The following is a 27880-nucleotide window of genomic DNA, read 5'->3' as shown; positions in this document are numbered from 1 at the left end:
TTTACTTATCCCGAGTTTTTCCCTGACTACATGTCTGGTGTAAAGTCCAGAAAAAAAAACTCGGGCTACAGTTTACTATGTTGTGGAGATAGATTTTTGAAGTGTCTTCTTGCTCTTGTCAAGTTTGGACCTTGCAGCTCCACATTTTAAGTAAATCCGCTAGCCTATTTAAGTATGACGTCCTTAAATCCATGCAGGTAACAGCTGCACTGCAATCAATCATATTTATTTATCGGTTTATTTATTTATTTATTTATTTTTGTACGGATGCCATGCAGTGTTGTTTCCGTGTACACAGACTAGCGTCGGAAAGTTATATTCATTATTGGTGCAAACATAATTTATTTTTAACGTGTGTACCAACAAGATTTTCTAGCGTTTGCTTGTTTTTTACAATTGTCAAAATTTACAAATGTTTCATACCGAATGATCCTTGGAGTGATATTCCGTGCTTTCCGTTTTTGGTCTCTATGTAACCAAAATTAGATATTACAAATCAACGTCAATGAAACGCTCCTGTGTCTTAATCGATGGGACGCTTCAAGAAAAAAAACCACAAATCGTCTGCAGGCTCAGTATAAGCAAAGGCGTTGGTTTCTGCATAATAGGGATGTCTTGTTGAACAAACTATCCAAGATGTTTAAGGCATTATATGACTACAATTCGAGCAACTCAAAGTATTTGAGCTTCAAGACGGGCGATCAATTTACGATTATAAATTCAAGTCATGTCGATTGGTTTCTTGCTCAAAACGGATTTGGAGAAGTTGGTTACATTCCAAGAAACTACATTACACACGAAGATGTAAGTATTCAAACCATGACATGCATGATTCTATAGTGCTTGCATTGATTTTTTTTACAGCTAGCACGCGATAACGTTTGGTATTTTGAGAAAATGAAAAGTTGTCAAATTGTCAGGTCTCTCAAAAATCGATAGACGTCTTTGTCTGGTTCTGAATAATTAATATGTACAGCAGCACAATGATTCATCCGGCGGCGACTTTCCGAAGCGGTCTGCCGCATCTGTCTGACCTGCGTGTTTTTGACCTTATATTATGACATTGTGGAATAGACATAGGCTTCTGGTGGAAAGTAAATGGCAATTCTACCTTATCAAGTTAACGTTGTGGCTAGGTGTCAAATGTGAAGGATATGTGACATTACGTTATATATATGTCATGTATGTATTTTTTTATGTTTCAGCTACTGATGTTACTTTCATTTATAACATTTGTGGATAGTTCAGTATTAATTTATTCATATTAAATTTCTGGTATGATCTTGCAGGACAAATTGCTGGCTTTCTGGTCTCTGGCTGAATATTTGCAATGATGATAACAGACATTTTAAGGCTTCAATCATTAGATTCTTCTCATGTAATCTCAACATTGTCGGTGTATGCCAGCTTATGCTTGTTTCCAGTCATCTGTCAAAGGATAAACAACAAATTAAACATAAAGGAACCTAACTAACAGATGCTTCATATGTTAGACCCTTAAAACATATTTTCAGCAGTTGTTTTTATATTGATTTAATTGTAAGGTAATTAAGTCAATCATCAATCATTTAGATTGTGGAGGAAAGCTGCAAAAGATTTGGTTTAATCAATGCAAATTACTGTACTGCATTTAGATAAAAGATAAAAGGCAGCCAATCAGATGGATTCAATAGTAATTTCATTACCATTCTACCAAAATTGTGAACACATATTACATGCACATACAATAACTAGAATATAATACATTGTAAATATGTACTTGGTATATGCAACCCAATATCAAAAAGATCTCAGACAAGTTAGAAAATGAGACAGATTTGATCATGATATAACTTACAGAGATTTTGTTGTGGTCCTTTGCTGTTTTATTATAATTGGATCTTGTGAACAATTGCTAACTTGCAGTAATCAAGTATGAATGGATTTTACTGATATTTGGTATGAAGCCTTATATCAGTAACATCTTAGATAAGATGAAAAGTTGGACAGATTCAATTTTAATTTATAGTGTTATGGCTCTTTGATGAAATTTGGTATGCTTTGAAATACAATACATTGGTAAGTTTTCTTTTTATATGTCAATCTGCCAACATTCAAGGGTTTTTAAAAAACAATCACCCATCAAATTAAAGCTGAATGTCAATGGCAAAATATGGAACCTTCCCCTGATAATATACATAGTAAACTGAATCAAGTGAACTTGATTTTTTTGAAATTCAAGAATTCTATTATGAGTAAGGTATACCTTTATTGTGATTATTTTTTTATGAATAACCAATTTTTGTGGTTAATGAATGAATTAATTCAAATGGAATTGAACTAATTTCTGCATTACCTCAGTAGAAATTTTATGCTAATATTCAATAAAATATTGAATATCTTTCTTTTTTTTATTATTATTGTCAAGGTTGCTTTTTCGGAGGTCCTGGAATCTATAGATAGAGCAATACAAGCTATTCACTACCAGACTAGTGCAGACAAGTGTACAAATTCTGCACATCTCCGACAGAATCTCCAGTAAGTTCTGAACAGTTTCTCTGTTGCTGTCTATTTTTTGTGCACCTGGCATCCTGTACATGGCTTAGAATTCCTCAAATTTTAAGCAATCTGATATTGCGATATTGGATTTGACTATTGTTTCACAGCTTGTTCCATAGATGTTTATATATTTGAGTTGGACAAAGGCTTAAAGAGTGTTATAGACAATATATATCAATTAAGAATTCTTTTGTTATAAACTTATTTCTGCATTGTAAGCTAAATACTTAATGCTTCTTAGTAGTTTTCATATGTACATGCATGAAAAATAGAAATGATACATTACAAAATTTGTAACCATGCAAAAATTGGTATAAGTACAGATTCTTTATAAAGTCTCTGTTCAAATTTGACACAAATCACCTTGGCAAAAAATATTGATATGTTTTCAATTTCCAGGTATATGATGAAATATAATTCCTTCCAATTATCAAAATTGGTTTGATTAATTTCTCCATTTTCTTATTTTGATATATTGTGACTAATTGATTGTTGGACAATGATTCTCTGATCATTTCCCCTTATCTATGATCAGTTATTGACTGAAATGTCCCAACAGATGTATAATGAAATCCATTTAAACATCATTCCCTAATCTTCCAAAGAAAGCTAAATGAGTTAGTTGACTTACTAATTAAGTGACAACTGTGTTCTAATACAGTAATAATATCCATTGATATTGAAGGTTTATATAGTCAGCGACAAATAATAAGTAACCATATTTGCTGCAGATTCTTGATATTATTTTCAGAAAGCTAACCCAGCATAGACAAGCTGTAGTAGAGGAATACAGCAAGAGATCAGCTCCGACAAGTCAGATTACCCACAACACGAGACAGGAGACCAGTGAGATCAATAGTCAGAACAAGTCAACTCGAACATCATCTCAAAAAACCTTCCAGTCCAATGGCGATGGATCAGATCCTTCCTCTCCTACTTCAAGTATATAAATCAGAATTTCGTTATAGTCTTTAGCTGAAGTGAATGGAGTAAACACTATTTTAATCCATTTTGTATTGAATGAATGTATGAATTTGTTAAAAGCAGCATTTGAAATGCGGAATGCACAATTTTGATTAAAGGCATTTGTGTTACTATTACTTGAGAATAAATTCATTCTGTGTTTTGAAGGTTTATCATTTATGCTATATAGGTACAGACAAGAGATCTTCTGTACGACGGAAGGCGCCCTCCCCACCACGCCTTTCAGTCACTGGAAACACACCTACAGGGGCCCAGCCAGGAGAAATCAAAGCTTCAGAATGCCATTCAGAGGAAATCACAACTACAGGAGCCCAACCAGGGGAAAGTACAACATCTGATGTCAGTTCTTATATTCCAGAAGGTTCAAAAGAGGGTATCCTGAGTCCTGGGTCTGTTGCTGAACAGGGCACCAGTGACAATTTAGGCTGTAGTGAGGCTGGTGTGGCATCAGTTCAGGGTAGTCTGACCACTAGTATCAGCTGTCTGACAGTTGACACTTCTCCTTCTTCACCCAGCAGACAAGTGCTCTCGCCAAGCAAAGGTCAGAGGTCATTTCCAAACAGTCCAAGTCGCCAGTTTGATTCTCCTTCTGTTATTAATGTATCTAGTGTACCAATCCCGTCCCATCTTGGCGCGGGTCTAGCAGAGGAGGTGAGGCGCCACACAGGTCTAAGTCATGACAAGTCCTGTCTGGCTGTGGAGGTGGTACTAAGTCATGTGGGCAGTATGATTCCTCAAGTGGCCTTACTCATGGAAAAGGTCCTCTTCACTTTCACAGAGGTGAGATTATAGTGTAGCACACACCATCTTACATATCAATAAGTGAAGAAGTAACTTTAGAACAACAGTTTTCCTTTCACCCTGACCTGTGGTTAGTCTATCAGTTCCTCAGTCTGTTCATCACTTTTCTCTGGGGTTATCTCATACATTCTGTCACCAACTTTTTGTCAGATTTTGTATGTGAATACCTCTTTTGATGTCACAGTTATGGCCCTTTGTTTACTCAGTTTTGTCAGGATATCACATATGCTATTTTACATTACCTAATGGTGTATGTTAGTTTCCTTTCAGATGACAAATTGGTGTAAACAGAGATTTTTTTCTGGTAGCGCACTATATAGAGTTATCACAGGGACTTGACACGTTTCTAAAGACTATGACATAGAATGAGAAAAATTACAAGTTCCTATGACCCAGAAAGAAACATTAACCCACGGGTCCTACTCCTAGTTAGATCATTTATTATTGTCATTCTGGGCCATAGGAAAGTGTCACACCTCTGTAAGAATAATGGCAGGATATGTGTTCATTCATGATATGAAAATTTGTCCATCTACAAAATGGCTTTGTTAAGAACAGCCTAGTACAGTTATAGAATTACATGTAATGTCTGTCATCACTGACATGTTTAAATTGTAACAGTTATTTTGTTGTGGTATAGCTGTGTGATGATGTGTATATTTCAGAATAGCGACATGTCTGATGAAGACTCTGGCCATGATTCCATGCGCCTTCAGTACTTGTTCACAGAGTTGGTGGCCTGTAAAGATGACTCCCAGCAGAGGAGCTGGGCTCTACATCAGGATCAACAGATCATACAGGGCTACCTAGAGGAACTGCTATCTATACTTGTAAGTACAGATTGTACAAGTCTACCTAGAGGAACTGCTATCTATACTTGTAAGTACAGATTGTACATATCTACCTAGAGGAACTGCTATCTATACTTGTAAGTACAGATTGTACAAGTCTACCTTGAGGAACTGCTATCTATACTTGTAAGTACAGATTGTACAAGTCTACCTAGAGGAACTGCTCTCAGTACTTGTAAGTACAGATTGTACAAGTCTACCTAGAGGAACTGCTCTCAGTACTTGTAAGTACAGATTGTACAAGTCTACCTAGAGGAACTGTTATCTATACTTGTAAGTACAGATTGTACAAGTCTACCTAGAGGAACTGCTCTCAGTACTTGTAAGTACAGATTTTACATATCTACCTAGAGGAACTGCTATCTATACTTGTAAGTACAGATTGTACAAGTCTACCTAGAGGAACTGCTATCTATACTTGTAAGTACAGATTGTACAAGTCTACCTTGATGAACTGCTCTCAGTACTTGTAAGTACAAATTGTACAAGTCTACCTAGAGGAACTGCTCTCAGTACTTGTAAGTACAGATTGTACAAGTCTACCTAGAGGAACTGCTCTCAGTACGTGTAAGTACAGATTGTACAAGTCTACCTTGATGAACTGCTCTCAGTACTTGTAAGTAAAGATTGTACAAGTCTACCTAGAGGAACTGCTCTCAGTACTTGTAAGTATAGATTGTACAAGTCTACCTAGAGGAACTGCTCTCAGTACTTGTAAGTACAGATTGTACAAGTCTACCTAGAGGAACTGCTCTCAGTACTTGTAAGTACAGATTGTACAAGTCTACCTAGAGGAACTGCTCTCAGTACTTGTAAGTACAGATTGTACAAGTCTACCTAGAGTAACTGCTATCTATACTTGTAAGTACAGATTGTACAAGTCTACTTTGAGGAACTGCTATCTATACTTGTAAGTACAGATTGTACAAGTCTACCTTGAGGAACTGCTATCTATACTTGTAAGTACAGATTGTACAAGTCTACCTTGAGGAACTGCTATCTATACTTGTAAGTACAGATTGTACAAGTCTACCTAGAGGAACTGCTCTCAGTACTTGTAAGTACAGATTGTACAAGTCTACCTTGATGAACTGCTCTCAGTACTTGTAAGTACAGATTGTTCAAGTCTACCTAGAGGAACTGCTATCTATACTTGTAAGTACAGATTGTACAAGTCTACCTAGAGGAACTGCTATCTATACTTGTAAGTACAGATTGTACAAGTCTACCTTGAGCAACTGCTCTCAGTACTTGTAAGTACAGATTGTACAAGTCTACCTAGAGGAACTGCTCTCAGTGCGTGTAAGTACAGATTGTACAAGTCTACCTTGATGAACTGCTCTCAGTACTTGTAAGTATAGATTGTACAAGTCTACCTAGAGGAACTGCTCTCAGTACTTGTAAGTATAGATTGTACAAGTCTACCTAGAGGAACTGCTCTCAGTACTTGTAAGTACAGATTGTACAAGTCTACCTAGAGGAACTGCTATCTATACTTGTAAGTACAGATTGTACAAGTCTACCTTGATGAACTGCTCTCAGTACTTGTAAGTACAAATTGTACAAGTCTACCTAGAGGAACTGCTCTCAGTACTTGTAAGTACAGATTGTACAAGTCTACCTAGAGGAACTGCTCTCAGTACGTGTAAGTACAGATTGTACAAGTCTACCTTGATGAACTGCTCTCAGTACTTGTAAGTATAGATTGTACAAGTCTACCTAGAGGAACTGCTCTCAGTACTTGTAAGTAAAGATTGTACAAGTCTACCTAGAGGAACTGCTCTCAGTACTTGTAAGTACAGATTGTACAAGTCTACCTAGAGGAACTGCTCTCAGTACTTGTAAGTACAGATTGTACAAGTCTACCTAGAGGAACTGCTCTCAGTACTTGTAAGTACAGATTGTACAAGTCTACCTAGAGGAACTGCTATCAGTACTTGTAAGTATAGATTGTACAAGTCTACCTTGAGGAACTGCTCTCAGTACTTGTAAGTACAGATTGTACAAGGTTACATAGACTCCTATCATGTATTGTTAGTACAAAACCTACAAGACTACCTGAGTGAATAAATTATCAGAACAGATCCTACATGGCTCTCTGGATGAGCTGCTTTCTATAAATTGTCAGTACATATCAAACTACCTGGATTAGCTCTGATAAATACTTTCAAGTACAGACCATCATGTGTCAAAATTACTTTGTTATGGAAACTCTGAACATCTTTATCTTTTCTTGGTCTGTAATTAAATATGATCTAAAAATACCACAAATATTTAGAAGTTATCACATGTACATTTCATATTTACAGGAAAATGCCAAAGCCTCTGTATGCAAAAGAGCTATTGCCAAAGATTCATATGAAGTTTTACATAACCTAGTGCAATATTTCCAAATGGTGAGATTTAATCTTGAGTTTATCTTCATTTGATTTCCTTTAAATCTGCTCAGTAATGTCAACAATTCATTAGTAAAGTATGCAATAGATCATAAAAAATCAGCGTGCATTGACTAACATCCCTGGATGTTGAACAGAAAAGCATGGATTTGTTCATCTAATGCTGAGAAGTTTCACTGCCAATCCATGGTGGTTGTTCAGGTTTAACTCATCTTTAATTTTTGTCTAACACACTCACTTTGATTCTATAAGTCGTAGATGAAGTTGTGATTTTGCCCACTCCTTTTCTTTGCCTTCACATCAGCAGCCAGAACGTCTGATTGCCTTAATATCAAAATAAATCCCAGCCTAATGACTAGTACACACTATAAAATGCACATATTTATCTTACTAATAGCAAAGGATTGGTATTCTGCATGGCCACTTGGGGTTTTTGTTTGTAGTAATGATATATTTGCAGGAAACACGTATAAGCCTACGACTGAGTTTGCTACAAGTATTTGGAGCCCTTTGTAGTCTGGAAGATGTGATTGTGTCTCATCTTCTGTATTCGGTTTTACCTTTGGAGCTGGTCAGCGACCTCCGTAACAATCATTCAGGTGGGTTGACATCACTGCCTTGTGTTGTCATCAGTGATCATAGCATGATGAACATTATAAAAATGTCAGTCTGGTAAAATTTTACAGATGTTTGGTGTATAAGCCAGATATTTTCCGGTTTCAAAGTTTCGTTGACCATATGAATTAAAGTTTGATGATCTTTATTTATGGGGGTGTTAACATCTCCAATGCTTTTGATTTGTCTTCATTGGAGGAAGGGACAGTTGGCTAATCAATAAGTTTATTGTAAACAGTATGGTGATAAGTCAAAGAAACTTGTTTGGTTGGTTTGGTTGGTTTACAGGTTTTATGTCTCCTTTCACTGCTGTCTTTTCATCCATCCATCTGTGAATCAGTCTGAGGCACAAACTGGTGTAGTGGTGGTCTCTATCAAGGATGTAGCTGTACAAGTGATGTTTAAGTTTGATAGACTTTGCCAGAATTTGTCTGTTATATCCAAGGAGATCTATGTTTTTTAATGGTTGTCATGTACATTATTCGAATGTACTGGTTAATGTATGTACATTATTTGAATGTACTGGTTAATGTATGTACATTATTTTTCTCCTAGATGACTATGGTTATGATTTTTTTTATAGATGTACGCCGCCTTAACTATGTAGCACTGGTACTGACTATGGTGGTTTGTACAGGAGAGTCATTCCCGGTCAGTTTAGAGGGTAAGTTTCATGATAAAGTTAGATTTATAACTTTTAAACGATGGTGTCTTTAATATAACATATAACAGACTCTTCAAAGGGCAGTTTTATTAAGAAATCTTCATTGTAGAGGGTACTGTACCTTCCTGGCGAAGTTTCAGTTTAAAAGATCAATGATAATGAGATCTCCAGTTTGCTATGTAAGTCATGGTGAGTGCCTATTGTTTTAAAAGAATGAAATGACTATTACCTCACCCATGACATATATTTGTCAGGATTTGTATGTTGAGACATAATTGACAGATTTCTTATAAAAGCTGTTGATAGTGTGAACATTTCAATATATTTTACTATTAAATGATTGATAATGTAAGCCATTGGTCAATGTCACATTAAAATCTATTTCATTGATAAGATCATGTTCATTATTATTGTCTTTATTGCACATTTATCATACAGCATAGATAGAATAAAGATGTTTGATTCACTCATTACTTGTTACCAACCAATTAATTAAATTTGTAAATTAGTCAATCACTAACGTTTGGCATGATATCTGATAAAAATTTAATCCTGAGTACTGTTTTGCCATGATTTTACTGTCAACATGGTTATTTTCACAGGGGGGTAATTTCGTGATTTTGATATGCAAACTGTATGCGTGGGGTAATTTTCATGATTGATCCACCTTCTTTTGTTGTTCAAGATTTTGCAAATTGATATCAATACACACGAGAGAAATTTTTGCGGTCAAAAGGACTCAGCATAATTAGCGGAAAAAATTCTTCATTGCGTAAATTGCCATGTTTACGATGTCTAATAAATGTAGATTAGTGATATTGATATAAAAAAAGTTGTGAAACATGTTGTAATCATATGGTAATATTTTTTCCAGATCATGTAAATGCTGAGTTTATAGATTTTGTGTTTAACCTATTGGAGGAGCCGCCGACACCAGACCATGCAGACCAGACCGCTGACTCTCTGGTGAACCTAATTCTGGCTCCAAACCTTCACTATCACGACCTCTCAATTAACACCATCATGTCTGTCATACAGGGCAAGGCCTCTCTACAGACCTTCACAGAGAAAGTTCTTGTACTCTTTAATCGTAGAGGTAAGGTCATTCAATCCAGACAAAAGTAACTCAAATTTATAAATGTTTTCAGGTCACCTTAAACAAAGTCTCAGGTGACCTATTTTAATGGCCTTTTGTCTGTCCTCATTGGTTGTCCTTTTTCAGTTTGTGAATAATTTTCGACTTCTTCTACGAAGCTGCAGAAACATTTTCAGTGAAATTTGGCAGAAACCTTCTATGGCCAGAGATTAACCAAAATTGTCAATTGCATGTACAAATGTACATGTATATAATCCCCACCTCCAGGGGCCTAATGGGTGGGGCAAAAATGGGTCAAAATGAATAATTTTCAAAAATCTTCTTCTAAAGAGTATCAAAATACTCTTCATAGGTGGAAGGGGCTTAAGGTGTTTACCAAAATTATGCATGCCATGACCCTGGGGGCCTCATGTGACACAAAGAGACAAATTAGTGGCCCCAAAAAGAGACAAATACTGAAATATTTTAAATCTCAGGTGGCTGTTAACATGGTGTTAAGGCCCATGGGTCTCTTGTTGAATTATAACCAGAAAACTACAAGGAAATAGCATTTTGTCTAGTACATCTTGTCATATGATACTCTTGTTTAACTATTAAGATATATTAAGACTTACTTTGGAAAAAAAGTTATCTCTCAACATCCTCTAACCTCTTGTGCCTAACCTAAATCTTTTCTCAGATGACCCGGTGAAGATGTTTGACCACCAGGTGACCAGTGTCCACTCTGTGATCAAATTCTTGACAGATGTCTTCAGTAGTACTGCTACAGCTAACCTTCTGTATACAAATGATGCCAAGGTACTAGTGGACATCCTTATACGCCAGCTGACTGACCTACAGCCAGGTGACCAGGTATGCTCGACTCCATACTGGGTGCTGTACTTCATATTTTCGTGAACCTTATTGATAAATAATTGAATGTAATTTGGAATTACAAGTCAATGTGTTTTGTATTTAAAAATTTTGGGTATTGCATGTCATGAGATTGTAGGAAAATTTTACTAGTGTTTTTCCAGGTTTTTTAAATGCTAAGCTAGCTATTGATTTGTTGATATTTCAATGATTATTGTGAGCATTGCAATCTGTATCTGCCTGTCCTAGGTGCGGTCATCCATGCTTACGCTAGTGGAGTTGGTGGTGACAAATTCTGAATACAGCGACCACAAACATCGCCAGGAGGAGCTGCTGAAATGTTTAAATCACATAAAGGTGGAGGAGGCAGATACAGAAACAGACAAGGGGGTTACCAAACGAATCATTCATATATTACAGGAGTTATGATTGGTGGTTTGACAGGAAGTGGAACCTTGTCTAGGTGTTCAGGACATGTCACAAACAACCCTGATGAAAATTTCACCTTCAGGGCACTTACATGTTCTATGATGAAATATACAGGTCATGTGTTTGGTGGAAATAAGAAGCCCAATGATTGGTGGAAATGATAAGTCATGCAATTTGTGGAACTACTAAGTCTAGTGATTGGTCGAATTAAAAAGGTCCTGTGATTAACTTGACAAGATTTTATACTTTATATACACTATACTTTATATACAACTTCTGTTTTTATCTTAAACGTTGTATCTGGTTTTCATATACAGACTAAGTGACACATCTACAAATTATGATCTATGAAATATGAGCCAGCAGAAAACAATAGTTTGACTAGGTTGTGATATATACAACAGTCTGATTTTCTGCCATACCTAAATAAACATTAGTTTTGTTTGTTTGACTAAGGATAGACAGTGCAATATTGGTATAAAGGACGATGAGAGGTTGTATCTGACAATACTCTCTCATTCTGTGGGATCAATGTTCCTAGCTCATGGCTGGCTGAAGAGGCTGTATGTCATGGTACAGTATTCATTGTTTGTCTGACATTATGATACTCTTTGCCATTTATGGAAGAACAGTACTACTACTGTGGTGGTCATATATGATACTACCCGAGACAACTGAAGTTAACCCTACATTTAGTGTCATCATACTACCAACTTCATTTCTTCAATGACTTTTTCACAACTTTCATGGTACCACAGTAAGCTAAACCTCCCTGTAAACAAATTAGATTCAGTGTCATTGCTATTGGTACTTCATTCTTAATTGATTATGATTAGATTTCATTCTTAATTGATTATGATTAGATTTAAATTTCCAGTATCAGAATACGTTGCATCATTTCTTATTGCAGGGTCCAAGGACATTGCAAAGGTATAGCCATTTATATTAACTACGGTAAATACTCAACTTTTTAATTATCAACACTGTAGCGACTTCATTTCAGATAATTTCAGTCAGTTTTTAGATGTCAGATTTTGATTGAAATCATTTGATTATTTCAAGGTGCTAACAGTCAAAGTGACATTTACTATTTATAGAAAATCCTCAAATAATCTGATTCCAGTAAGTCCGAGAGTAGTTCTAGTCTCTAAAAGCTGAACATGTTTTATGAATTATGATGGGACGCATCCCAAAGGAGATTGGATTGAATTATGTATAAATACATTGTGTACATATATGTACATGTAAACATATACAATAAGGTGAGGCAATGCTTCTCTTCTGATAATGTCTTCCTAAGATCTAGTCATCGTCTTCTTCCTGATTTTATTTTGTTTAAATGATTTATTGATGTGTACTCATCCTAGCTCTATTAAACACCAACTTGACACCTACTATTTAATCTCAGTCTGTTCGCCAGGCAACAAGCTTGACATGAGTGCTTTCACAAAGTCTTCATAAACCATCTGCATTTGTACATATATATTCAAAACTGTAAATGATTTACTCTTAGTCTTGGCATTCAAGACAGTGACAAATGGTGCTTGACACATGTATGGGATGATTGAAGTGACAACTTCATCATTTGTAAAAAAAAAAAAAAAAATCTTTATGATTTTTGGCCTTAAACAGTGTTTCTTCTATACAGGAGATTTTCTGTTGGGAGAAAGAAAGTGTACCTAACTGCATTTGCTTTAATCATTTAAGACCCTTTCACATAAACTGCATTATTATAATCTATGATATTTTTACATATAATCATGTATAAAAAAATCAGTATGTTGTTTGGTGAATGATGGATGTATTTACAGGAAGTCTGATTGGTCATTTTACATGATGGATGTGTTAACAGGAAATCTGATTGGCCTTTGCATGATGGATATATTTACAAGAAGTATGATTGGCCATTGCATGATGGATGTATTTACAGGAAGTCTGATTGGCCATTGCATGATGGATGAATTAACAGGAAGTCTGATTGGTCATTGCATGATGGATGTATTTACAGGAAGTCTGGTTGGCCATTGCATGATGGATGTATTTACAAGAAGTCTGGTTGGCCATTGCATGATGGATATATTAACAGGAAGTCTGATTGGCCATTGCATGATGGATATATTTACAGGAAGTCTGATTGGTCATTGCATGATGGATGTATTAACAGGAAGTCTGATTGGTCATTTTACATGATGGATGTATTAACAGGAAGTCTGATTGGTCATTTTACATGATGGATGTATTAACAGGAAGTCTGATTGGTCATTTTACATGATGGATGTATTTACAGGAAGTATGATTGGCCATTACATGATGGATGTATTTACAGGAAGTCTGATTGGCCATTGCATGATGGATATATTAACAGGAAGTCTGATTGGTCATTTTACATGATGGATGTATTAACAGGAAGTCTGATTGGCCATTACATGATGGATGTATTTACAGGAAGTATGATTGGCCATTACATGATGGATGTATTTACAGGAAATCTGATTGGCCATTGCATGATGGATATATTTACAGGAAGTCTGATTGGTCATTACATGATGGATGTATTTACAGGAAGTCTGATTGGCCATTGCATGATGGATGTATTTACAGGTAGTCTGATTGGCCATTGCATGATGGATGTATTTACAGGAAATCTGATTGGCTATTGCATGATGGATGTATTTACAAGAAGTCTGATTGGCCATTGCATGATGGATATATTTACAGGAGTCTGATTGGCCATTGCATGATGGAGGTATTTACAGGAAATCTGATTGGCTATTGCATGATGGATGTTTTTACAAGAAGTCTGATTGGCCATTGCATGATGGATATATTTACAGGAAGTCTGATTGGCCATTACATGATGGATATATTAACAAGAAGTATGATTGGCCATTACATGATGGATATATTTACAAGAAGTATGATTGGCCATGATGGATGTGTTAACTGGAAGTTTATTGGTGTATGCTGTATATACATCCATATTCTATCCATGAATGGATGTCGAATAAATACAGCTTTTGATTTGTGCAATTATATTGTACATGCTGTATTTGGAATAGGTATAAGGAATAGCTTCTTTACTTTATATTGTTGATCCAATATACATAGTTATATCAGTCAAATTATGCTTATTTGTCATATCTTATATCCAAGATTATATTATGGACTTCTCTTTTGACAACCCTTTGAATTTTCTTTTTAATTAGGCACCATTAAAACGTCAATATAAATCGGAATACATATATATGTGTGATGTATCACACATTATAAAGATAGATAACTCTTGTATTACAAATACATAACCGGAAACAAAAACTGGACAACAGAAATGTATTATATACTTTTAAACTAAGCTAATTAAAACATTATCTAAAGAGTTTGATAGTCTATGCCTTGACAGGGGTTAGGAGCCAGAATTTTATACAAGTTTAATTAAATATAAATGTTTATACAATTTCCTGTATAGGGAAAGACTGGTTAACATACCCATTTTATTGTTCTGTACAAAATAAAACATAATTTAATACATAAGTACTGCTTTGTTATTTTATTTGCTATTAATATGCTTGACTATTGTACTAATGAATGCTTTCACTATCAGACGTCCATATTTAAGATTGACAGGGATTCGGTAAATTGTAGCAGAAATAAAAAAAATAATTAATAAAAGGTTGATAAAATAGAGAAAGGGCACCTCTTCTTTTGACATTAAGCAAGGTGTCTAACGCGGACCATGGATGTTTAAATTAGGTTATGGATATTTATCTGATGATAATGCTGTGATCTGTAAGAAAAAAACACAAGAAGAAATTTAGGGAAAGATCTTTATACTGAAAACTATCTAGATGAACTCCATAAACAGTACAAAGTAAATTTCTACATCAAAAGGCATGGACACTACACAGGTGTGGACCTCGTGTTTACATTTATCTGTCCTTTCAACACAGCGATTATGCCTACCAAGACACCTGTAGAGATGGTACTGTTAGATGACTACTAGTGGGATGATAACTTTCTTTTTCAATAAAGAGGTCAAAGATTGGTTTGCAAAGAAAAAATGCAGTATTGAAGTAAGTACAATATTTTTAGCGGAACATCTTATGATGGTGGGCTATTCAAATCACCCTGCCTTTGTGGTCTGTCTTCCGCCCGTCCCTCTATAAACAATTCTTGTTATCGCTATTTCAGGAATATAATACGTATGTTCCCCCTTGGTCGTTAGTTGTGCATAAAGACTAAAAAGCGAGATGGCTGACGGGCGATCATCTTGGATTTTGACTATTGATGATTGTTACTGCTATTTAAGAAATAATTAACGATGATTCGTGTATTGTTGCAGGATATACGAGGACGAGGATATTTTGCAATTAAATTAATAACTCAGGCCTGCGGCCTGAGTTATTAATTAAAATTGCAAAATATCCTCGTCCTCGTTGTATATCCTGCAACAATACACGAGTCAAAGTTGATTAATTCTATTCTACCATGTACTGTTTAGTTCTGAGATCGACCTCTTTCTAATAGAAAAACAGCAAAGAAATCCCGAGAAAAGCTTGTAATTTATTTCTTGAGTATTGCATTATTTGTTGATGAAATATACAGGCAATACAGTACTACGATCAAAAGCATCAATCATATGGCATTGATTTTGAAAATTAGAAAAAAAAGGATAAAAACAGAAAGAAAACAAAGGGGGGCCTCCGTAGGATTCGAACTCGCGTGGTGATAAAATTATATTGAAAGTAGTAACCTTTTATAAAATGGGTGAATATTAGATATATAAAATTGTAACAGCCGTGACTCACGACCGTGTATTATTGGCACGAGCGTGGGTTATTGGAAAATAATACATGGTTTTAAACCAATCAAAACTGGTGTTCCATAGCAAACATGGTAGAATTCTCAATAAAGTACTGCAGGAATCTTTCTGAAACTGTATATTCCCGTTGGTCCCTAGTTGTTCATATTCCATTTCGGGACCAATAGAAAAACAACATGGCTGACAGCAGCCATCTTGGATTTTGACATTGAAGTTTATAATTGCTATTTTTCAGAAAGAACTGAAAGAATCTTTCAGAAATTTCATCTGTAGGTTCGCTGTGATCCCTAGTTGTGTATGTTTCATTTCGGAAAGATAGGATCGGGAAAGACAGGAGAGAAGACCTCTTATACATAATAGGAAAACAACTTTGCATACAGGCGGCAATCTTGAATTATGACAATTGAAGTTTTGTTAACAATATTTTTCAAAATGTACTGAAGGGATCTTTCTTAAATAACATATATAGGTTTCACTTTGTCCCTAGTTTTGAATACTTTATTTTAGGACTGATTGCAAAACATTAAGGTTGACAGCTGCTACTCTTGGGTTAAGACAATAGACCATTTGCACAAGCTGCCATGTCTTGTAAATATAAGGGGTAATAACTCCAATGAAGCTTATCGCGTAACACCAAACATTCTTGCGGTAAGCGGTCCATTTGCACCACCGAACCGATTACTGTACCTAAGGTCTAACCCAGATGTCATAATGCTCTGAAGTCATAAAAGATTTGTCATGATTAAACAAAATAAAAGTTAACTTTGAAATGGCACCATAATAAATCACTCAAAAATGAAATTAATTTATACCCTAGTACATGTACTACATACTATTACAAATTGTATTGATTTTGTCTGCTGACAAGCAATTCAACCTTGGTTATTTATGTTTTATATCAATGGGAATATTAAATAATATACATGCTAAACAATTAACCCTAGATTTAAAAGTTTGATGTCATCTCTTAGAAAGTCTGGAAAGGTTTTTGTCAAATCTTGTTCACTGGTTCCTCTTTGGTCCCAGTTGTGTCACTCTGATACATTCTCGCCTTGAAGGTCAAAGCTGAAGGTCATATCCATTTAAGCCCACCATTACCTGGTGGACCATCGTTTGTTGACTGTCCATAAACATTCCGTTTTATTTTGAAAACTTTTAGACTCGGCCAAGTGGCCTAAGCGCTGAAAAGGAAAATAGTCATTTGTCAAAAATCTACACGGCAAGCCAAGCTCAACATGAATTCCGTACTATAGGTGGAACATAGTATCTCAGTAAATCATGTGAATTTGGTTTGGTAAACAAGTATGTATTTGCCTTTAATAATCAGCTATCTAATAGTTTTTCAGGATTCGTTATATTCTATCAGAGACATATATAGAGAGATCTATATATGTCTCTGATTCTATGACCAATTTCGTATATGAACACTCGTTGGAAAGTTTAACCAACATTTCTCTTCACGTTGATATACGATAAGATGACATTAATTACCTGTAACAGAGACCTATAGTATATATAGGTCTCAGCCTGTAACCAGGTTTATACGTCCCATTATAAAATGGATAGAGGTCTTTTGTCTCCTGTCTTTCCAGATCCAAACGTACGATTTGAATAGCGAACTAGATTAGCTGTTACACTGTAACTTGGGTCGTCTGTGTCTGAAATGATCGGAAACAGAACCTCACTCACAAGAAAATCGATTTCTTGACACCCCCCCCCCCCCCCCCCCCCCCCTTCTCTTTCTCTATCTGATTAGTCAATTATTACTTATTACATTGGCTTTCCTTACCATACTTTATAATATCTGCCATCAAGTGACTACTGTATAGTTATATCATTATGTCATTTTTACGGCAGAAGCCATTTATAAGTTGGTAAAACTTACATACTAATCCCTTTGTCATTTTATGTCAATAAAATATGTTTATTATTTAATACTAACATGATAAAACACTTGTTCCGTTTGGTCTTAGAGTTACTTCCCTTGATACATATATAAAGACCCACCACAGGTATCACTGAGCCTGCTGACGGGAAATTTGAAGATATTTCTTGTCTTCTGTACTGTCTTACCCATCTGACCAGCTGTATCTTAAGAAACTTTAAGCTTGCTGATTTAGCTTATTAGACAGTTGTACACAGGATATGAAGGACTCGAAAAACACGCAAAGAATAGTAAAAACAGCGTGAAGGTTTCCCTCCCGTTCCTTCGGGAGGACAACGAATTTGAAGAGTTTTCCAAAGATGTTTTGAAGGACAATTTAAGAAATTGTTTTGCTTCGGTAAGAATCTACTTTATTGCTAATTAAATGAATATTCAGACACAAGATTGGTGTGAAGAGTTTTAATTAGGCTATTGTTATCGTAATGACTTTCGGGATAATAAAACAGATATTACATTCTTTAGCATGTGACAGTGGATATTGTGAAAAATATCAATATATTCTGTCATACGAGTGAAATATATGTAATATTCGAAGGGGAAACCATTCAATATCCTCTATACTTTTACCCGCATGATAATTTATTATCCTTATCCCTTGGGTTGAGAAAGGAGTGTTGTGATGCCAATATTACATAAGAGGGGCGACAGGGAAAGCCACTTTAGGGGTAGGAGTCTTCAGCCAGCTGAAAAGTGTACCCTGAACGAAAAATTATATTTATTAAATATGTTATTGGTATTGGTTAATAAACAAGAATGCAGAAAACCGCATCAAAATCGGCCGACCCATTACCGAGTTATTGTGATTTTTCTCGAAAACACACCTGAAGCCCAAAGCCGAATACCTCGTTTAGGTGACCTCTGACCTGTGACGTCACAGGTTGAACACGATCGGAGCCGCCATATAGGAAATATATAGAAACAAACGTGAACACGTGTCTGTAATTAATGCGAATAAGACAACAAAAAGGAAAGTGCTTAATAAACTCTCTGAGTTATATTTGTGAATTAGTTAATAACAAGTGCTACCGAAACCAGGGACATATAATTTTCTTTTTAAACGGTGCCATATATAACATGTAGCCAGAGACATATATACAGAGAGATTGGCAGCTCTCTATTTGCCCTTGTGTTTACATAGTGGCCCCTGACCTTCCCACAATCCTTTGCGGTCGCTCGGTTCAGTCTTCACTAGACGCCATATCGGAGAAAACTTGAAAACCAGACACATAATTATCGATAATTTCTATTTGAAATTATCAGCAAGATCCAATTATGTGCTTTATTTTTATTAATATCAAAGTGCAGAAGTGTCATCAATATGAAATATATCACAATTTGCTGTCCAAGTGTTTGTATTTTGAGTATGAAAGTCAAGCACAACGCAGGAAAGATCGGCGGGAATCTCCAATTTTCGAAAAGTCCCTATGGGGTTTTCGAGAATACGGATAAATGACAACAATGTGCATGATAATCAAGACCACATTCCATAAGTATGATAGTTTTTGGTTAATGTGGTAACTTTTGTAGTGGCCTAGATAAAACAATGTGCTTTTTGTGTGCGTTTAAAATTGACGATGTTTTGGTCGGACGTAATGGCTGCTTAATTACAAAACTTGGACATGTCGAATAGGACCCAATGGATTTTAGAAAATACGGATAAATGGCAACAATGTGCATGATCAATAAGACTATATCCCATAAGTTTGATAGTTTTTGGTTAATGTGGTAACTTTTGTAGTGGCCAAAATAAAACGATGTGCTTTTTGTGTGCGTTTAAAATTGACGATGTTTTGGTCTGACGTAATGGCGGCTATTTACAAACTTGGACATGTCGAATAGGACCCAATAGATTTTAGAAAATACGGATAAATGGCAACAATGTGCATGATCATTAAGACTATATCCCATAAGTATGATAGTTTTTGGTTAATGTGGCAACTTTTGTAGTGTCCAAAATAAAACGATGTGCTTTCTGTGTGTATTTAAAATGACGATGTTTTGGTCTGACGTAATGGCGGATTAACCAGAACATGTCGAATAAGTTCCAATACTACGATACACACATGGGCATAGCCCGATTTACCTGCGCTCGCGTGTGTTTGATAGGAGACAGGACGCTCTTGATAAGGGATATGCTTGAGTGGTCACGAATAAAGGGAGCCACTATGTGTACGGGGAAATAGCGATGTTACTAATCTCTCTGTATATATGTCTCTGCATGTAGCATCTCACTAATTTTCTCTCATAACGAGCCATATACAACATGTAACATCTTACTAATTTTCTATTATAACGGGCCAAATACAACGTGTATCATCTTATTTATTTTCTATTATAACAGGTCGTATATAACAGGTATATTAAAATATTTTATTTGTATTTTTTATTTTAACGGTTCGTTGTAACATGTATGACATTTGAATAATGGGCCGTTTATAACGACTTACATCATATAGCCTTTATTATGGGGGCATGACAGGTTTGTTACATAAAAATGTACCAGTATTGATTTCGGTTTTAATACTTCTAGTAATACAAGTTTAAAATGCAATTCATTGAAGATGTGAAAAAAAATGCTAATCGTTTTGATTTTTTTATTAGCCAAAATAGAAATTATACCGTTATTTGTGATTTTTGGGTTATTGTCCGCAATTGATAAAACGTGTCCATGAAAGATCAGTAGCTCCCAGACAAGATTCATAGAGTAAATTTTCAACATCATGGGTATATATATGAATGAGGTAATTTAGGTTAATAATTCTATAGACAAACCTTTGAGATATGATTTTTTTCGTTTGTATGGAAAACGAAACTCACTGAATTCCAAAAATAATTTGTTGGATTTCAACAACTTGAAAATGTATTCCCTATAGTATAAACGCAATTCTTAATAAAATTCAAGCTCAATTTATGTACAACCTGTAAAAGCATGTCTTCGGAACTCCTTTGAAGTGCACAGAAACCAAACGCCTGAACTCACAAGCAGTTATCGGCGTGTGCCGATTAGAACACCAGAAATCACGGACACCTGTGGTGCAGTGACAGGTGTGACGAGCTTGTGGACCGTAATTTCACACCTGATAATTGTTTAGCGGTATACTAACCAATTCAAACTTGAGAATTCGTAATTCTCCGAACATGTTTATACATCTTTAAAAGTCCTTTTTTATTGAAGATATGACTTGCGACACGTATGGAAAGCAAAACCACAAGGATCTCGATCACTTCATAATAATGACACAATTACAAAAATAATAGCAAAAAAATACATAAAATTTGGAGAATAAAAAATCATACACGAAAATCATTACGAGTTTATAAGTTTTAGTATTAATCATGATAAGTCACGATGAAATAAATTGTTTGTGTTTTATCATAAAAAACGGAGCTAAAATGATGGTTTTAATAAGTACCTATGCTTTATACATGTACAGAAAGTAGCAATTATATTATAATTGTTGCGAATCTTTTTATATAATTTCACTGACAACGATCGTATATAAATCATATCTTTCTCAAGCATTTAATCATCCTTAATCCCCGAGACCATGGCATGTAAAATAAGGGATAAAATCTGTATATGTAGAAGTTTGTTGTAGACTTTAACACTGGTATTCATACGGGAGAGAAATTTAGTATACTGTAGATCATGATGATTATAATATATTACTTTCTAAATTAAGTGTCCTTCATGACTAAAGCGGGTTTTGTATAGAATATAACGCATGAATTTACTGTTAGTGTGTTCGTCTTTTCTCACAAACCAGAGCATCCAGAACTGTTGTATTGTTGGTATGTTTATTTGAATATTAATTTGCGAATGAAATGGCACATTATTTTAGTTAGAAATGTTGATGCTGTGTTCCTTTCTTTGGTAATGAGTAAGAAATGGTAAACACATAACTAATTTACATTTATTGGCGATTGACCGATTATTACACCAGTCTGTGTTAACCAAGCGGTCATTTTCAGAGTCAATTTCACTATGTTATTATTTTTTTTTTAAACTCAAACTTATATTGTTGGATTCCGACTTCTCGTCGGCAATATTCGCCAAATTCAACAACCTCAAATCTCATGTCCAGATCGTATTCAAACATATTTGTGCTGATACTGTTCACACTGTCCTCTATGCTACTGGCCACCATACCAGTCACTCTGTTCCACCTGTGACGTCATAGACTGAAGAGTTCCAAATCAGCGTGACGGACCGAACGCTGATTAGCAGTCGACCGACAGGTGCAAATCGCGTACTTCGATGTGCGATATCTCGGCACTCGGCCAACCGATTTTGATGCGGTTTGCGACATTCTTCTTTGGTGGTTACAAAGAATAACATATTTGATTATCGTTTTTCGTTCAGGGTACACTTTAAAGGTTAAAATCGTCGCCAGATAAAAAGTCATAATTCAGACTAGCCTCGTGTTAGTTAACACGGAAACCTATCCTTTGGGTCGATATTCACCTGTCTCACCCCCGGGTACTCTACCTGTTGATCATCATTTGGTCAGAGCTTTGGTTACCTCTTCTCTCTTGTTGATACCTCACATGATAGCTGCGTTTAGGTCTTTACCTACGGATGCGTTGCAACCTTTTCCAATGTCAATGGATTATGGTCATCTGAAATGAGTGACCACGTGATACGTTTACCTCCCACGATATCTTAGATAGATTTTACAGTAGTGACACCTACAAGCAAATAATTTGTTGAAGCAGCATATCACAAATGTCAAATATCTTAAACAGTTATCTGACCTAGAGGAGGGAATTATATTGCCAAACATATTGAAGCATACAATATGCTTCATTTACTAGTCAACCGTGCGATCAAATTCAGTCCGACTAGAGAAGTCAAAATAGGCTGTATATACCGGCCACTATTGGATGGCTTTCCGGGGGGAAATGTATAGTTCATCAGTAACAACATCCCAATGTTTGTTGACGATCCGACTTATACTTACGACGGAAGAAGAAGACAGAAATCGGGGTAAAATCAATAAGTCCCCAATTAACTACGACGTTGGTAACACATACTGGGGATTATATCGGAGACAAGGCGTTCAAAAAATATATCTAAACTTTGTGTAAAGTTCGTGTAAGCTACATGTACATACCGATGTTACATTTGTAATGGGAACTTTGCTATTTTGAATTTAACACTATTCTAGAATACTCTAGCACATCACACCATATTTCGAGTATGAAATCATAAGTGAAAGCAATGTAAGTTTTCATTACCATACTCTACCACATTTAACGCTTAACAATCGCGCGCGTGTCCTTGGTCGTTAGGTACCCTGGCTATCGGTGGGATTGGAAGCGTTTCGTCGACATTCATTTTGGTGCTTGACTTGTAAGATATTGTACACTTTTTCATTATAAAGGGAACAAATAATCCACTCTTCCATTCGAAGTTCCAGCGAATCTGGTTAAAACCCTCGAGGTATATGTATTTACATTCAGAGACTTGTCGCAATATCTATAATAGATGTCTTAAAAGGGCAAGCCTAGACTGGAGTATATAAAGACAATTACAAAAGGCCCCGGGATCACAAATGTCCTTTCAATATTCTACTAATTGTAGGGATGTAGCTTTGTAGGCGCGAGTTAACAGCTTAACAGATAACTAGATCAACGACATATAATCTGTATAATCTATTGAATAACAATGCCATTTCGTTTGTTTTCTTTGGTTCCTTTATATACATTAATACTACATTCCATGTATTCTGTAAGAAGGGAGGGAACTCCGATATACCTACTCCAGTAGCTTCATCTCCACTAGGAAGTGCTTTTCTCCCTGTCGAAGGTGTACAGCAATGTAGCTTACTTATGTGCTTGACATTATCTCAATACATTTTCGTGAAAACCGATATTCATTGTAGCTCTTAAATGCAACACATGTATTCAGTGTAAAAAATACACGACACTTAAAACACTTAATTTTATGAACATTTTAACGTTTTGTGTGAAAAAAACGTAACTATTTGCAATGTTTTTACTGTTTTCGTGAAAATACACAAGACAAAGAAATCAGGACAAACAATAAAAGTATTTTTCAATTTATTATACATAAAATTTTGTTGGAAAACATCCTGATGAGTAAAAATGTATAGAGATATCTTATTAAACAGCTACCAATATCGTCACATCATACACACAATCACGTGAAAACCATAAGCAGCTAGCAATACACAATAACGTGAACTCTTAAAGTAGCTACCAATATATACAATCACGTGAACACCAAAAGTAGCTAAAACGATGTCACGTGAATGCAAAAAGAGCTACACATAATGTCAAATGATATTATATACAAAACCACGTGAACATCAAAAGTACTGTAGCTACCAATAAAGTCACGTGATATTATATACAAAACCACATGAACTACCAATAAAGCCAAGTGATATTATATACAAAGCCACGTGAACATCAAAAGTACTGTAGCTACCAGTAACGTCACGTGATATTATATACAAAACCACATGAACTACCAATAAAGCCACGTGATTTATTTACAAAACCACATGATCTACCAATAAAGTCACGTGATATTATATACAAAGCTACATGAGCTACCAATAAAGTCACGTGATATTATATACAAAACCACATGAACTACCAATAAAGCCACGTGATATTATATACAAAGCTACATGAACATCAAAAGTACTGTAGCTACCAATAAAGTCACGTGATATTATATACAAAACCACATGAACATCAAAAGTATCTACCAATAAAGTCAGGTGATATTATATACAAAACCACATGAACATCAAAAGTATGTAGCTACCAATAAAGTCACGTGATATTATATACAAAACCACAGGAACATGCAAAAGTAGCTACCAATGAAGTCACGTGATATTATATACAAAACCACATGAACATCAAAAGTAGCTACCAATAAAGCCACGTGATATTATATACAAAACCACGGGAACATGAAAAGTAGCTACAAATGAAGTCACGTGATAGTATATACAAAACCACATGAACATCAAAAGTAGCTACCAATGAAGTCACGTGATATTATATACAAAACCACGGGAACATCAAAAGTAGCTACCAATAAAGTCACGTGACGTATATGAAAACCACATGAACATCACAAGTAGCTACCAATGAAAGTCTACGTGATATTATATACAAAACCACATAAACTACAAATAAAGTCACGTGATATTATATACAAAACCACGTGAACATCAAAAGTACTGGAGCTACCAATAAAGTCACATGATATTATATACAAAACCACGTGAACATCAAAAGTAGCTACCAATGAAGTCACGTGATATTTTATACAAAACCAGGAAACAGCAAAAGTAGCAACCAATGAAGTCATGTGACGTATATGAAACCACTTGAGTAGTTACCATAAAGTCACGTGCTATTATATGCAAAACCACGTGAACATCAAAAGTAGCTACCAAAAAATCACGTGATATTATGTACAAAGACACATGAACATCAAAAGTAGCTACCAATAAAGTCACGTGATAGTATATACAAAACCACGTGAACATCAAAAGTAGCTACCAATGAAGTCACGTGACGTAATGTATATGAAACCACATGAACATCAAAAGTAGCTACCAATAACGTCAAACGATATCATACATATTACAGCTTGGATATCAAAAGTAGCTACCAATAAAGTATGTGACATTATATATAAAACCATAAGAAGAAAAGTAGTTTCCAATAACGTTACATTATATATAAGAAAAACATGAACGTCAAAAGTAGCTACCAATAACGTCACATTATATATTTAAGCATTGAACTGTTACCAAATGGTAGTATACAGTCGATATGAATACAATTTGGGTAACAGATAAATATTTCATGTCGCCCGCTTATATTTACATTCATAAAGATTTTTTATTTACTGTAGATTATGACGCGTTTAAATTTGCCGCTTACCATATCACCGACGTCATCTTGTTCAAATACCGGAACAGCCGAAATTTCCAGAAGGAATAATATAGTCCCTCGTGTCGTTATTAATGGCAAACACATACAATGGTTTTGCACAAATTTGACTTTATTTTCTATTTCATATACGTTTGTAGATATCGTCAAATTATTCACAATTGCATAATTTCCGATTGTTTAATATCCAAGCCTTTTTTCGGCGCAATGCTATACGGTTAGCATTTAGAAGTGATGCGGCTTTGAACGGGTATTGCACAGGATAGACTCGATTCCTCGGAAACACCTAAGTTTCTATCGACTGGATTTACGTTATTTTCAAAAGAATATCAGTTCTTAAATTCTAAATGAAAGTCGTCTTGACAGCAGGTGAAAACAATTCCAAGGATACATTTGTCTTTCGTTCGAAACAGATTCAAGTCTAACCAGTCACATCTTAGCAGACGATTTTCAACTTCACAGGGGCTCGATTTTGTAAGGTAGGCCTTTGACATCAGTGAATAACCGCAAACCTAAAATCCAATATACATACACAACCGGAAACCATGTCCATCCTCCCGATTTTTCACGAGATTTTCTTTATATAAATACTGGACTTTTAATGCTAATGTTTAATGTCGTGTCTTGCATTTCTGAAAATTCGGAAACGAGCCCCTGTGAGTGTGACGACATTGACTTTGACAATTTGATAATTCCTAGATCAAGAACGGCGCTTATAGTTATTTTGTGAAGACTACATTTTGTTTTAATTATAAAATATTACTCTCATAACTTGTAAAGTTGCTTTATTTTTTTGTTGTGGATTATAAATGCTAGCATTCGAAAGCTCTCCAGGCTGAAAGTAACTGGCGGCCATTGTTTTGACCTGCAACACCCGGGGCTGTATTCCTACTCTGACCGAATCACTGTAAATTGTAGTATACAGTCTCATGAATACAATTTGGTTTACTAACGACATATAGGCAAATGCAACACAGAATGTAAATATAAAAACATGAACGTCAAACGTGGCTACAAATAACGTCACATTATATATATAAACATGAACGTCAAACGTGGCTACCAATAACGTCACATTATATATAAAAACTTGAACGTCAAACGTGGCTACCAATAACGTCACACTATATATAAAAACTTGAACGTCAAACGTGGCTACAAATAACGTCACATTATATATATAAACATGAACGTCAAACGTGGCTACCAATAACGTCACATTATATATTTAAGGATTGAATCTTGATTTGGTCGATTTCATGGGGTCATGAATTGAGTTGCTCTTGAGACAAATTTAATGAACTGCGAAGCAGTTCATGTTGAGTTTGTCTCAAGAGCAACTCAATTCATGACCCCATGAAATCGACCAAATCTAGATTCAATCCTTATATTTCAATTGTTTTTTTTTTCGAATAAAAAAGTTGGTCTAGATATTAATATCTTGTAGCTTGTGCAAGTCTAAATACGGAAAAGCCCGAGGAGTTCGGGATTGTGCATGTCTAGTCGGTCGAGTAAAATAGTCCGCTATTTTAGGATTGAAAAACAGTATAACTTTTTCAAAATAAAAGTATTTAGCATATCTGGTCTTTCATAAAATACAAGAATACATTATAAATTTGATAATTTTAATAATTATTCGATGCTTATAACAGCAATGTAGAAAAAGTGAAATCGTTCCGTGGAAGGATTTTAACCATGTATTCATACGCACTGATCAGTGTTAATCTGGTCAAATTCATGAGCAAATGAAACAGATTAAGTTTGGTAGTTTCATTGAGTCAAACTTGAGTAGAAATTGAAATATAAAAACATGAACGTCAAACGTGGCTACCAATAACGTCACATTATATATAAAAACATGAACGTCAAACGTGGCTACCAATAACGTCACATTATATATATAAACATGAACGTCAAAAGAAGCTATCAATAACGTCACATTATAT

General features: G+C 35.2%; 1 protein-coding gene across 1 annotated transcript; it reads left to right on the top strand.

The window, feature by feature from the left end:
- The first annotated feature begins 543 nt into the window (after positions 1 to 543).
- LOC117331617 (NCK-interacting protein with SH3 domain-like) lies at positions 544 to 14757 on the top strand. Its single transcript, XM_033890430.1, has 11 exons — positions 544 to 804; positions 2408 to 2517; positions 3290 to 3480; positions 3692 to 4302; positions 4989 to 5153; positions 7484 to 7570; positions 8031 to 8169; positions 8769 to 8849; positions 9724 to 9945; positions 10625 to 10797; positions 11047 to 14757. Exons 1-11 carry the CDS (start codon positions 637 to 639, stop codon positions 11224 to 11226), a joined length of 2127 nt encoding a protein of 708 aa, XP_033746321.1. The 5' UTR covers positions 544 to 636; the 3' UTR covers positions 11227 to 14757.
- Positions 14758 to 27880: the final 13123 nt, after the last annotated feature.

This window comes from Pecten maximus, chromosome 7 (assembly GCF_902652985.1).
Source record: "Pecten maximus chromosome 7, xPecMax1.1, whole genome shotgun sequence".
Lineage (NCBI taxonomy): Eukaryota > Metazoa > Mollusca > Bivalvia > Pectinida > Pectinidae > Pecten > Pecten maximus.
This window is presented reverse-complemented; position numbering and strand designations above follow the sequence as displayed.

What these genes read in the sequence shown, in the direction of transcription:
- LOC117331617 (XM_033890430.1), top strand. Translation starts at nt 637, where the DNA reads ATGTTTAAGGCATTATATGACTACAATTCGAGCAACTCAAAGTATTTG. An exon ending in AGGAACTGCTATCTATACTT is followed by an intron (nt 5,154 to 7,483) that starts GTAAGTACAGAT and finishes TCATATTTACAG; the next exon opens with GAAAATGCCAAAGCCTCTGT. An exon ending in ACCTACAGCCAGGTGACCAG is followed by an intron (nt 10,798 to 11,046) that starts GTATGCTCGACT and finishes TGCCTGTCCTAG; the next exon opens with GTGCGGTCATCCATGCTTAC.